This window comes from Oncorhynchus kisutch, linkage group LG17, assembly GCF_002021735.2.
Source record: "Oncorhynchus kisutch isolate 150728-3 linkage group LG17, Okis_V2, whole genome shotgun sequence".
NCBI lineage: Eukaryota > Metazoa > Chordata > Actinopteri > Salmoniformes > Salmonidae > Oncorhynchus > Oncorhynchus kisutch.
Genome location: NC_034190.2, coordinates 76,739,568 through 76,753,128, shown reverse-complemented (window position 1 = coordinate 76,753,128; position 13,561 = coordinate 76,739,568). Strand labels below are relative to the sequence as shown.

Genomic DNA, 13,561 nt, shown 5'->3' with positions numbered 1-13,561 from the left:
CTTAGGGTGATTTATCTACATGGTTGATGTACATTTGCACTGAATAGCATGATGATTAGCAGTCACACTTCAGTATCTGCAAACAGAAAGATTTGCATGTGAAGGCCCTCTCTCTGGGTGGGGGTGGAATGGGATCAGGTGGTGACGGAGAGGATGAATGACTATAAATTAACTTTGACAATAGGGCTCATCTCTTTTATTGATTAGTGCAAATACACTGCTACACTTTGAGTTAGAGTTTGCTATTGGCTGGCTGCACACTCCTTCCATTTACTAAAAAACAGCTGATACCCAGAAAGATTTTCAGTTGTATAACACTGCATTAAGTTGCTCTTATAAGTTTAGGGTTATTTTTTTGTAATTACACGAGGAATAAGCTATACCTTAGTGTTCAGAGGTCCAGGTCAGGTGGCCTTCAGAGGCAGGAAGTGATGTAATGACACTGTTTGTTTGTTTGTCTGTTAGTTAGTTTGTTTGGCAAAGGTGCAGCTCCAAGCTCCAAGGCAGACAGACACACCGCCTTTACAGGAAGGTAGACACACCTACACCTGGCCAGTTTGATCCCGTTGTGTGTGCAAATGAGTGGCCTGGCTGAAGAGCGCAGCGTTGGTACACACCACAGAGCCCACACAGGTCAGTGGACTCTATACCTATAGGCCTAAAGTACATGTGAATGAAGATGCTAAGAAAGAACTGGATGTCTTCCATTGCAATAGCATTGAAACCAAGCTCAGATGTCAAGTCTGTTCCTAACGGTGTATTGATGACCACCCTATCTGTCCCTAATGGTGTATTGATGACCACCCTGTCTGTCCCTAACGGTGTATTGATGACCACCCTGTCTGTCCCTAATGGTGTATTGATGACCGCCCTGTCTGTCCCTAATGGTGTATTGATGACCACCCTGTCTGTCCCTAATGGTGTATTGATGACCACCCTGTCTGTCCCTAATGGTGTATTGATGACCACCCTGTCTGTCCCTAACAGTGTATTGATGACCACCCTGTCTGTCCCTAACAGTGTATTGATGACCACCTTGTCTGTCCCTAATGGTGTATTGATGACCGCCCTGTCTGTCCCTAATGGTGTATTGATGACCACCCTGTCTGTCCCTAATGGTGTATTGATGACCACCCTGTCTGTCCCTAACGGTGTATTGATGACCACCCTGTCTGTCCCTAACAGTGTATTGATGACCACCCTGTCTGTCCCTAATGGTGTATTGATGACCACCCTGTCTGTCCCTAATGGTGTATTGATGACCACCCTGTCTGTCCCTAACAGTGTATTGATGACCACCCTGTCTGTCCCTAACAGTGTATTGATTACCACCCTGTCTGTCCCTAATTGTGTATTGATGACCACCCTGTCTGTCCCTAACAGTGTATTGATGACCACCCTGTCTGTCCCTAATGGTGTATTGATGACCACCCTGTCTGTCCCTAACGGTGTATTGATGACCACCCTGTCTGTCCCTAATGGTGTATTGATGACCACCCTGTCTGTCCCTAATGGTGTATTGATGACCACCCTGTCTGTCCCTAATGGTGTATTGATGACCACCCTGTCTGTCCCTAACAGTGTATTGATGACCACCCTGTCTGTCCCTAATGGTGTATTGATGACCACCCTGTCTGTCCCTAATGGTGTATTGATGACCGCCCTGTCTGTCCCTAATGGTGTATTGATGACCACCCTGACCATTGTTGACCTGCTAACCCTAATCTGTCTCTGTTGTCCCAGTAGGATGTCGTGGGTCAGAGGCTTCTTCGTAGCCAGAGTGGACGAGCGAAAGACTGCGTGGGGGGAGCGCAATGGCAGCAAGTCCAACAAGCGGAAGGACTGTGGCTCAGGGTCGTCTCTCTGCAACCCCCGCTACATGAGCTGCCTGCAGGAAGCTGAGAACCTGGATCCACCACCTCACACCCCCCAGCACTACCACTGTGGTGGAGGGGGCGCGGGGCCCAGTGGAGGAGGTAACTTTGGAATGCGCTGCGTCTGGCAGGAGGACCACTATGGGAAACGGACCGGGGCTGCAGGAGACCTGGGGTTAAAGGCTGTGGATCTGGGGTTCGACGACGGAGACCTGAGAGGGAGGAGAGGTCCAGGGGGGGTGGGTTTGGGGGAAGGAACAGGGGAGGACGGAGGAACATGTAAAGCCTTGACAGCCGCTGAGTGCTGGATGTGTGTGGTACGGGTGTTCCAGTCCAAGAAGTTCACCTCAGCCAAACTAGAACGTCTGTACCAGCGCTACTTCTTCAGGCTCAACCAGAGCTCTCTGACTATGCTGATGGGTGTCCTTGTCATAGTGTGCGGCGTCATGCTAGCCTTCCACTGTGTCCACGCTCCGCCCAACGTGGCCTACGCCTCGGTGCTCTCCGTGGCCATGGCCCTCTTCCTGTCCATGATGGTGGTGTGCAACAGGAACAGCTTCCACCAGGACTACATGTGGATCGTAAGCTACCTGGTGATCGGGGTGCTACTAGTGGTCCAGGTGTTTGGGGTGTTGATGGTTGCCCCCCGGAGCGCCTCTGAGGGGATCTGGTGGTCCGTGTTCTTTGTGTACATTATCTATACACTCCTGCCGGTGAGGATGAGAGCTGCAGTGCTGAGTGGAGGGGTACTGTCTACCATACACCTCATCACCGCATGGCAACTCAACCAGGACGATGTCTTCCTATGGAAACAGGTAGGACTCTACTGTCAACATGATATGGTACCATACAATGCTGTTGGAAACGGGTAGGATGATACTTTTCAATACAATGTAATTTGTCTAATCTGCTGGTGGCCGTCTTGATAGACAGTCTTTTTATTGTCTCCCATGTGGAAATTCACTAGCTATTTGCGCACTTGCAGTAAAGTGTTGACGTTACATGGCTTTACACTATATTCAGTGCAGTTTAAGGACGTTTAGTTGAGCAGTGTCCGTATCATTTTGATTAATCGTCTTTGTCTGTGCATTGGTTGGAAATCATTGTTATTGAGAATAGCTTCTTGTAGACCAGCTCATGTCTCTCACACTTTAGTAATTGTGTAAAAATCCATCTTCTTTCACTTACAATACGCATTCGTCCTTTAGCATGCGCTCTTCGCCATCCAAATTCTTGTTAAATAAAGTGTAGCTAATATTATGGCTTTGGCTATGCCGGATTAAGTGATATGACATGCTATTCTATAAAATCTTTCTCCATAATTAATATTACCTGATTGAGCTAATCATGTAAATGTAATTAACTAGAGAGTCGGAGCACCACGAAATAATGTTTATAGAGCTGTTATCAACCGAATAAACTCTTAAAGACCTAGTAATATTTTACATCAATAGCAGTCAATATTAATCGTCACCTTAATTCAGTCTCATCTGAAAGTTGTAAATTCTTGGTTATCTTCACAAACCCTGGCTAACAAGTTGAATCAGCAATACACAATTGGGTTTCATTATTTATTTACTAAATACCTAACTAATCACACAGAATTACATATACACAGAATTAATCATACCTTGATTACAAATTACGCCATAAAGGAAAACGTCCCTAGCGGGCGGAACAGATATGACAGCTTGTTACACAAAAGAAAAGGGCTGGGTTTGAGTGAAAGAGCAGGAAGACTGAGAGACAAAGGGAGAAGCTGTGCTATCGTAAATACAGTATCTTATGCATTCTAAATTACCGCCCATTTGGAAAAGGAAAATGCAATAAATATTTACTCCGAGCTGCGCTTCGGTAGGTTGGTGGTAGATGGAAGGCCGTGTTGCCAAACCGAGTCCTTTGTCCTTGGAAGAATGTCTCTAGTAGTCAAATGGATACGTTGTAGTAACGTCATTGTTGATAGACGGGATACTCTGTCTGTTCCTTCCTTACCCTCGTTTGCAGTTGCTGTTGCTAAACTCAACGGCTAGGAGGTATCACTTCTGTAGTGAATAAGAGTTCAAAGTCCATACCATTCGCAACCAAAGCTCACGCTGAGGTTGGCTTAGTTCTGTAGTTATTATCTGAACCATTCTGACATCGGACCGTCGTCCTCACATCCTCGGAACAGGAGGTTATATTGTCGTCAAGGCTTTATATAGGAAGGGAGAGGAGGGCGTGTTAGAAAAGTTTTATAACCCATGTCCCTTCACAGGGGCGGGCCACTGATTGAGCAGAGCCCTAACCTTATGAAAACCCAAATCTCTCATTTGGAAGCTAAAATTACATTTAATCTCTTCACCAATAATTTTATATTCAAACATTTAAATTGAACAACAATTCCATGTGAATCTGATAACTATAATGTACAGACTTTCCACTGTAGAGTTTATGTCATCTTATCATTGATGAGAATGTCTCAGATGACAACCGAACTGACATCATATTCATTAAGTACCACCGCATATGTTCAATTGGTCGGGTTACCAGAATATATTTCATTTCCCCCCACCTTCTGATGTTCCCAGAATCTCTATGTTAACCAAGGGGTTTTCAAATTTCACATCAGTAGGGTAGAGAGAGGAAAAAGGGGGGAAGAGGTATTTATGACTGTCATAAACCTACCCCCAGGCCAACGTCATGACACTAACCTTCAATTAACATTTCAGGAAAACACTTTTGGCATGAGAAGAAAGTGACACAATTGCCTCCCTTCCATTTCCACTGTCCACCTTTTCCTTCTCAGCCAGGGCTTCCTATTATCCTTTTACAATCAGGCCCCACTACAATATCCCTTATCTAGCCATGACTATCCATTATCTATACATTATTATCCATTATCTAGCCATGACTATCTATTATCTAGCCATGACTACCCATTATCTATCCATTATTATCCATTATCTAGCCATGTATGTCCATTATCTATCCATTATTATCCCTTATCTAGCCATGACTATACATTATCTATACATTATTATACATTATCTAGCCATGGCTATCCTTTATGTCCATTGTCTATACATACATATCCATTGTCTATTCATTATCTATCCATTATCTATCCATTATCTATCCATTGTTATCCATTATCTAGCCATGGCTATCTATTATCTAGCCATGACTATCCATTATCTATACATTATTATCCATTATCTAGCCATGGCTATCCATTATGTCCATTGTCTATACATGCATATCCATTATCTATCCATTATTTATACACTGCTATTCATTATCTAGCCGTGACTATCCATTATCTATCTGTTGTCTATACATGGCAATCCATACACAGCTATTCATTATCATGCTGTGACTATCCATTGTCTATACTTGACAATACATTATCTGTCCATTATAAGTATATACGTATCCATTATCCATTATACTTATCCATATATAAGTATCCATTATATACTCATTATCTAACCATGTATATCCATCATCTGTACATTATCCATATATGACCGCATATTGTCTATCCATTATCTATACACAACTATCCATTCTCTAATCATGACCCTCCATTATCTATGCACGACTATACGTTATATGTTCATTATCTATAAGTGGTTATCCATTATCTAGCCATTATCTGTACATGGCTATGCATGGATATCCATTATCTATCCATTACCAATACATGACTGTCCATTAGCTACCCATGAATATCCATTATCCACCCATGACTATCTATTATCTATACACTGCCATCCATTATCTGTACACCGCTATCCCTTATGGTACCTGCATTGCTTGCTGTTTGGGGTTTTAGGCTGGGTTTCTGTACAGCACTTTGAGATATCAGCTGATGTACGAAGGGCTATATAAATAGATTTTATTTGATATATCCATGACTATCCATTATCTTTGCACGACTGTCCATTATCTATACATTACTGACCATTATCTGTCCGTTATCTATACATGGATATCCATGATCTAGCATCGCTATCCATCATCTATCCATTATCTGTACATGGGTATCCATTATCCCTACAAAATATCCATGACTATCCATTATCTAGCCATGACACCATTATCTATACATGACTATCCATTGTGTATACATGACTATCCATTATCTATATGTGACTATCCATTATCTATCCACAACTCTCCATGGCCTGAAACAACCTAATTTTCCTCCTCAGCATCAATATAATATAGGGCAAACGCTGTACAGACTCAATCACACACACACACACACACACACACACACACACACACACACACACACACACACACACACACGCGCACACACACACACACACACACACACACCTCCTCTCCACTGTTCTCCCATGGTGTGGTGTCAAAGGTGCCTTGCTAAAAGTAGATAGTACCGAAAATTGTTGGCCGCCTTAAAATGAGATTTTTAATGAGGCTATGTGTGTGTGTGTGTTTTCATCTTCAGGGCGACGATCGTCAGCTCTTTTGGGGTTTGTAGAAGGTCATCTGGGTTGAATGAGCCTCTTTAGCAGTATTATGCAGGAATATCATGATAATATAATCCAGTATCATTTATATTCAAGCCTCAATTCACTGAGACAAGGATGCCATTGTGGTTTTGTGTAAGAGGTGGGGGAATATTTTGGGGATGGGGTGTGGGGTTCTGGTAGGCCAATGGACTTGACAAAGGAACATAACTGAATATCCATTGCTTGAAAATAGATGAAGCTAAAGAAAAGGAAAAAATGTGGGTCATAATAATTCATAAATCTATTATTAATTTTCTTGTTGTAAATAATTATTGTGTATGAACTGCCTATAAACATTGTTACATTGTTTGTTAAACTTTACTTAACAATGTTGATAAATACATTTTGTAAAATGGTTTACATTTAGTTCCTTAACAGTCTACAAGGACTCCCTCCAATAAAGTGTTACTGACAAGTAGCCACTAGCAGTAGCCTCTGATGTACAGTCTGTCAAAACATATTGATTACATTATGGCATTATTACATACATTATTACATACAGTATGGCACCATTACATTATTACATTATGGCATTATTACATTATTGCAGTATTACATTATTACATACAGTATGGCACCATTACATTATGGCATTATTACATTATGGCATTACATTATGGCAGTATGGCACCATTACATTATGGCATTATTACATTATGAAAGTATGGCACCATTACATTATGGCATTATTACATTATGGCATTATTACATTATTACATTATGACAGTATTACATTATGGCATTATTACATTATGGCAGTATGGCACCATTACATTATGGCATTATTACATTATGGAAGTATTACATTATGGCATTATTACATTATGGCAGTATTACATTGTGGCATTATTACATTATGGCAGTATGGCACCATTACATTATGACATTATTACATTAAGACTATTACATTATGGCATAATTTGATACATTGTTACATACATTATGACATTATTACATTATGACATTGTTACATTATGGTATAATCACATTATTACATTATGGTATTATTACATTATGGCATTATCACATTATTACATTATGACATTGTTACATTATGGTATTATCACATTATTACATGATGGTATTATCACATTATGGCATTATTACATTATGGCATTATTACTTTATGACATTATTACATACATTGGGCAGCAGTCTAAGGCACTGCATCTCAATGCTAATGGCGTCACTACAGACCCTGGTTCGATTCCAGGCTGTATCACAACCGGCCGTGATTAGGAGTCCCATGGGGATGGACTTGGCCAATTAAATAAAGGTAAAATAAATAAATACAATTACATCCATTATGGCATTATTACATTGTCATTATCACATTAAGACATTATCACATTATGCCAGTATTACATTATGGCATTATCACATGGTCACATATGGCATTATCACATATGGCATTATCACATTATGACATTATGGCGTTATACCGTTGTTTCGATATTATTTGTTATGACATGTTATTGAAATGTCCATTAGATGAGTAATATTTTTAAAACCAGCTGTCGCTCTCCACAAGTGCCTATGGGGCTAGGGGCTAGGCTAGGAGTTGATTTAGGATTGAGGGGTGTCTGTGGGCTCAGTGGTTGGCTGTGTGAGGCTCGGTGCTTGGTTGGTGTTGGCAGTTGGCACCCTTCATTACAGAAAGGACAGAGGATCCGTCCCTAATGGCACCCTAATACCGATCTAGTGCACTACTTTTGACCAAAGCCCCATGGGTCCTGTTGTAAAGTAGTGCACTACATAGGAAATAGAGTGCCATTTGGGATGTAACCAGAGAAGGGTGGCCTGGTGTGGTGATAATGGCCTCCTGATAGACTGTTAACAAGCCTGGGTTTTTAGAGGCTGGACTGACAGGCCATCCGTGGGTGTTAAACAGGCCTGGGGGAATGTACTGGCAAGGACAGGGTGTCTGAGTCCCAAATGGCATGCTATTCCCGATATAGTGCACTCATTTTGTCCAGAGCCCTTGTCTGGTCAAAAGTAGTGCACTACATAGGAATTAGAGTGCTATTGGGACACAAAGACAGGGTCTCTCTCAATCTATTCATCCATCCCATTCCATCTTATCCATCAGAATAAGTTCTAGTCCCATGAGCAATTAATGACAGGACCTGAGCCCTAGTGAAGGGAGAGAGAGAGCTGCTTCCACTAGTTCTCCGACATGCTTGAGTTACAGGACACCTTTTAGCTACATACTAATATATTACAGGGAATGATAGTATTCTCTTTGATTCAGTGGTGAATGATAGTATTCTCTTTGATTCCGTGGTGAATGATAGTATTCTCTTTGATTCAGTGGGGAATGATAGTATTCTCTTTGGTTCAGTGGGGAATGATAGTATTCTCTTTGATTCAGTGGTGAATGATAGTATTCTCTTTGATTCCGTGGTGAATGATAGTATTCTCTTTGATTCAGTGGGGAATGATAGTATTCTCTTTGATTCAGTAGGGAATGATAGTATTCTCTTTGATTCAGTAGGGAATGATAGTATTCTCTTCGATTCAGTGGTGAATGATAGTATTCTCTTTGATTCAGTGGTGAATGATAGTATTCTCTTTGATTCAGTGGTGAATGATAGTATTCTCTTTGATTCAGTGGGGAATGATAGTATTCTCTTTGATTCAGTAGGGAATGATAGTATTCTCTTTGATTCAGTAGGGAATGATAGTATTCTCTTTGATTCAGTGGTGAATGATAGTATTCTCTTTGATTCAGTGGTGAATGATAGTATTCTCTTTGATTCAGTGGTGAATGATAATATTCTCTTTGATTCAGTGGTGAATGATAGTATTCTCTTTGATTCAGTGGTGAATGATAGTATTCTCTTTGATTCAGTGGTGAATGATAGTATTCTCTTTGATTCAGTGGTGAATGATAGTAGTGTGCACAAGTTTCCTCCAAGGGTAGACAACATCTGCCTGTCAGTCTTTCTGTATTGGCCACCAGTAGGGCTGCACATGTTGGGGAATATTCAGAGGTGGAAACTTTCCGTGGGAATTAACGGGAATATATGGGAATTAACGGAAATATATGCAAATGAATATTAACACCATTTAAATGTAGATGTTTTTTGCATTGGATATATTTACCATATCATGTGGAGACAGAAACATAAACCTTGTACCTTATCATAAGTAGACATAATTACAAATGATTAAATCCTTCCAATAGAAAAAAACAACAATTTAGTTACGAATTGAACTGTAATTAAATTAGTTGACTCTTCGCATGGGATAATTTCACTGAACAACAAAAGAAAGGGAATATTGAATATTGAATCCCCAATGATCCATCGCATTTCCCAAAAGCATTTTCAACATATGTAAAATGATAGTCTAGAAACTAAAGCTTTGGTTGTCTTCCTCTCAGGCTTCCATGTCTTCTCCCTGGACCTCCTCAATGTCCACCTCTTGAAAATCAGACTCTGAGGCCTCATCTACACTGTCACTTTCCAACCTTGTTGAGGATGGCTCATTGTCAGGCTCAAAATGCCTCAAATTTGCCCACACATTTTTCAACCCTTGTATTGGTCAGCCTGTTGCGTGCTTTGGTGTGTGTGTTCCCGAACAAGGACCAGTTGCGCTCTGAGTCGGCTGATGTTGGTGGGATTTGGAGGATGATGGAGGCAACAGGGGAAAGAGCCTCAGATCCACAAAGTCCCTTCCACCAGGTGACTGATGAGATATGTTGGCACGACTGCCACATTGTATCTCCATCCCAAAGCCCTTGCTTGGAAGTGTACTTCGCCAGACTGCAAAGAACCTTGCCCTCATCCAGGCCAAGGTGGCGAGACCCAGTAGTGATGACACCATATGTCTTGTTGATCTCTGCACCAGACAGGATGCTCTTGCCAGCATACTTGGGGTCCAACATGTACGCTGCGTCTTCTATGGGCTTCAGGCAGAATTCTTTACGCTTTTTAATGTATTTCAAAACTGCAGTTTCCTCTGCTTGGCGCAACAGTGAATTGGGCAGGCCAGTACGGACTTCTTCTCTTACATCTGCAAGCAGAGTCTGAACATCAGACAGGAGGGCATTGTCTCCCTCAATCTGTGCAATGGCTACTGCTATAGGTTTCAGGAGTTTCAGGCTGCTTACCACTCTCTCCCAAAATACATCATCCAGGATGATCCTCTTGATGGGGCTGTCCATATCGGCAGACTGTGATATGGCCATTTCTTGGAGAGACCTTCCTCTACAGGAGACTGTCAAACATGATGACAACACCACCCCAACAGGTGTTGCTGGGCAGCTTCAATGTGGTGCTCTTATTCTTCTCACTTTGCTTGGTGAGGTAGATTGCTGCTATAACTTGATGACCCTTCACATACCTAACCATTTCCTTGACTCTCTTGTAGAGTGTATCCATTGTTTTCAGTGCCATGATGTCCTTGAGGAGCAGATTCAATGCATGAGCAGCACAGCCAATGGGTGTGATGTGAGGGTAAGACTCCTCCACTTTAGACCAAGCAGCCTTCATGTTCACAGCATTGTCTGTCACCAGTGCAAAAACCTGCTGTGGTCCAAGATCATTGATGCAATGTTGAGACCAGTGTGTCTGTTGTCCCTTGTGTCTGTGCTCTTGTAGAATACTGGTTGAGGGGTGGAGATGTAGTTAATTATTTCTTGCCCACGAACATTAGACCACCCATCAGAGATTATTGCAATACAGTCTGCTTTCTCTATGATTTGCTTAACCTTCACTTGAACTCTGTTGAACTCTGCATCCAGCAAATTAGTAGATGAAGCATGTCTGGAGGGGTGTATAGTGGGTGTATACTGGGTGTATCCTGGGTGTATACTGGGTGTATACTGGGCAAAGAATATTCAGAAATCTCTTCCAATACACATTGCCTGTGAGCATCAGAACCAGTTGCATACACAGCTCGAGCAAGACATTCATCAGCATCTCTCTGACTACGTTCCTCCATTGAGTCAAAAAACCTTCTAATTCCAGGATGACCATGAGCTGTTGCTATCGATAAGGTGTCTGATTCATCATTTTCACCTCGATTAGAAGTAGAGGGACTTTTGTCAGAGGTTGCTGGTTGTGAGCGCTGAGGGAACTTTATGCACTTGGCCAGATGATTCTGTGTCTTTGTTGCATTCTTCACATATGATTTGGCACAGTATTTGCAAATATACACCGCTTTTCCTTCTACATTAGATGCAGTGAAACATCTCCACACATCAGATAGGGCCCATGGCATTTTCCTGTAAAGATTAGAATGGAAATATATATATATATATATATGAAAAAAATATATAATTCCATGTACAGATAAATAGTTAAGCAGTTAGATTAAACAACTCCTTTGTAAGCTAAATGTTTTAAAATTATACATGTATGTAAACAGGTGAATTATCACTCCTCAGTTAGCAGGCTCAAGCAAGCTAAAACCCACATGGTAACGAGTAGAAATTTGCTGTTGGCTACTATTTACTAGTTAACAAAAAATGACTATTGTAATCCAAACTTACCAGAAAGCATGTAGTCCTTGGCTCAGACAGTGTAGTAGTGTGGGCTCAATAGCATCTCATTAGTGTGCAAGATCTTGAGAATCAGCTGTACATGTGATGGAAGAATGCACTGCACATGTGATGGAAGAATGCACTGTGCATGCAGAGGGTTGCAATTCCATTGACTTGAGGATAGTTTAACCAAAATATGCCACAAGACCTAGAATTGCCCTACGTGTATCCCACAAAAAAGGTTCACTGTTATAAGCTACATTCTTTGATGAATTTAAGCAAAATTCCCGGGCTTAACTTCCATGGAAAGTTTCAGACCCTTTGCAACCCTAGCCAACAGTGAGTTTGAATAAACTGTAGAGCCCCATTCACTTTAGCCAGCCTGGATGGATGGATGGATGGATGGAGGGAGAGAGACAGACAGAGAGGCTCTCTCTTTCTCTCTCACTCTTTCTCTTGCCCTCACTCTCTCTCGCCCTCTCCTCCTGCTCTTTGCTCTCTCTCTCTCTGTGTTTCTCTCTCTCTCTTTGTCTCTCTTTTTTTCTCTCTCTCTCTCGCTCTCTGTTTCTCTCTCTCTGTTTCTCTCTCTCTCTCTCTCTGTTTCTCTCTCTCTCGCTGTCTCTCTCTCTTTCTCTGTTTCTCTCTCTCTCTCTCTCTCTCTCTCTCTGTTTCTCTCACTCTCTCTCTCTCTCTCTCTGTTTCTCTCTATTTCCCTCTCTATTTATGTCTCTCTCTGTTTCTCTCTCTCTCTCTCTCTCTCTCTCTCTCTCTCTCTCTCTCTCTCTTTCAATTCAAGGGGCTTTATTGGTATGGGAAATATATGTTAACATTGCCAAAGTAAGTGAAGTAGATGATATACAAATGTGAAATAAACAATAAAAAAATCAAAGTTCCAAAAGAATAAAGACATTACAAATGTCATATTATGTATATATACGGTGTTGTAATGATGTACAAATGGTTAAAGTACAAAAGGGAAATAAATAAACATAAATATGGTTGTGTTTACAATGGTGTTTGTTCTCCACTGGTTGACCAATTCTTGTGGCAACAGGTCACAAATCTTGCTGCTGTGATGGCACACTGTGGAATTTCACCCAATAGATATGGAACTTTATCAAAATTGGGTTTGTTTCCAAATTATTTGTGGATCTGTGTAATCTGAGGGAAATATGTGTCTCTAATATGATCATACATTTGGCAGAAAGTTAGGAAGTGCAGCTCAGTTTCCACCTCATTTTGTGGGCAGTGTGCACATAGCCTGTCTTCTCTTGAGAGCAAGGCTATGCTCACTGAGTCTGTACAAAGTCAAAGCTTTCTTTAAGTTTGGGTCAGTCACAGTGGTCAGTATTCTGCCGCTGTGTTCTCTCTGTTTAGGGCCAAGTAGCATTCTTGTTTGCTCTGTTTTTTTTGTTAATTCTTTCTAATGTGTCAAGTAATTCATTATCGTTTTGTTTTCTCATGATTTGGTTGGGTCTAATTGTGTTGCTGTCCTGGGCCTCTGTGGGGTGTGTTTGTGTTTGTGAACAGAGCCCCAGGACCAGCTTGCTTAGGGGACACATCTCCAGGGTCATCTCTCTGTAGGTGATGGCTTTGTTATGGAAGATAAGGGATTCGCTTCCTTTAGGTGGTTGTAGAATTTAACTTCTTGCGACTCCAAACCCATATCTGGGAGCGTA

At 41.4% G+C, this 13,561-nt stretch overlaps 1 protein-coding gene across 2 annotated transcripts in view; it reads left to right on the top strand.

Moving 5' to 3' along the window:
* Positions 1-13,561, top strand: part of LOC109907076 (adenylate cyclase type 6) — a 118,886-nt gene that overhangs the window by 5,131 nt on the left and 100,194 nt on the right. Inside the window, exons 2-3 of one of the 2 annotated variants that reach the window (XM_031794662.1) lie at positions 466-633; positions 1,747-2,689. In XM_031794662.1, coding sequence (XP_031650522.1) covers positions 1,748-2,689 — 942 coding nt within the window. In that variant the 5' untranslated portion in view covers positions 466-633; position 1,747. Of the gene's footprint in view, positions 1-465; positions 634-1,743; positions 2,690-13,561 lie in introns of both variants that reach the window. The other variant, XM_031794661.1, reaches the window with a different exon arrangement.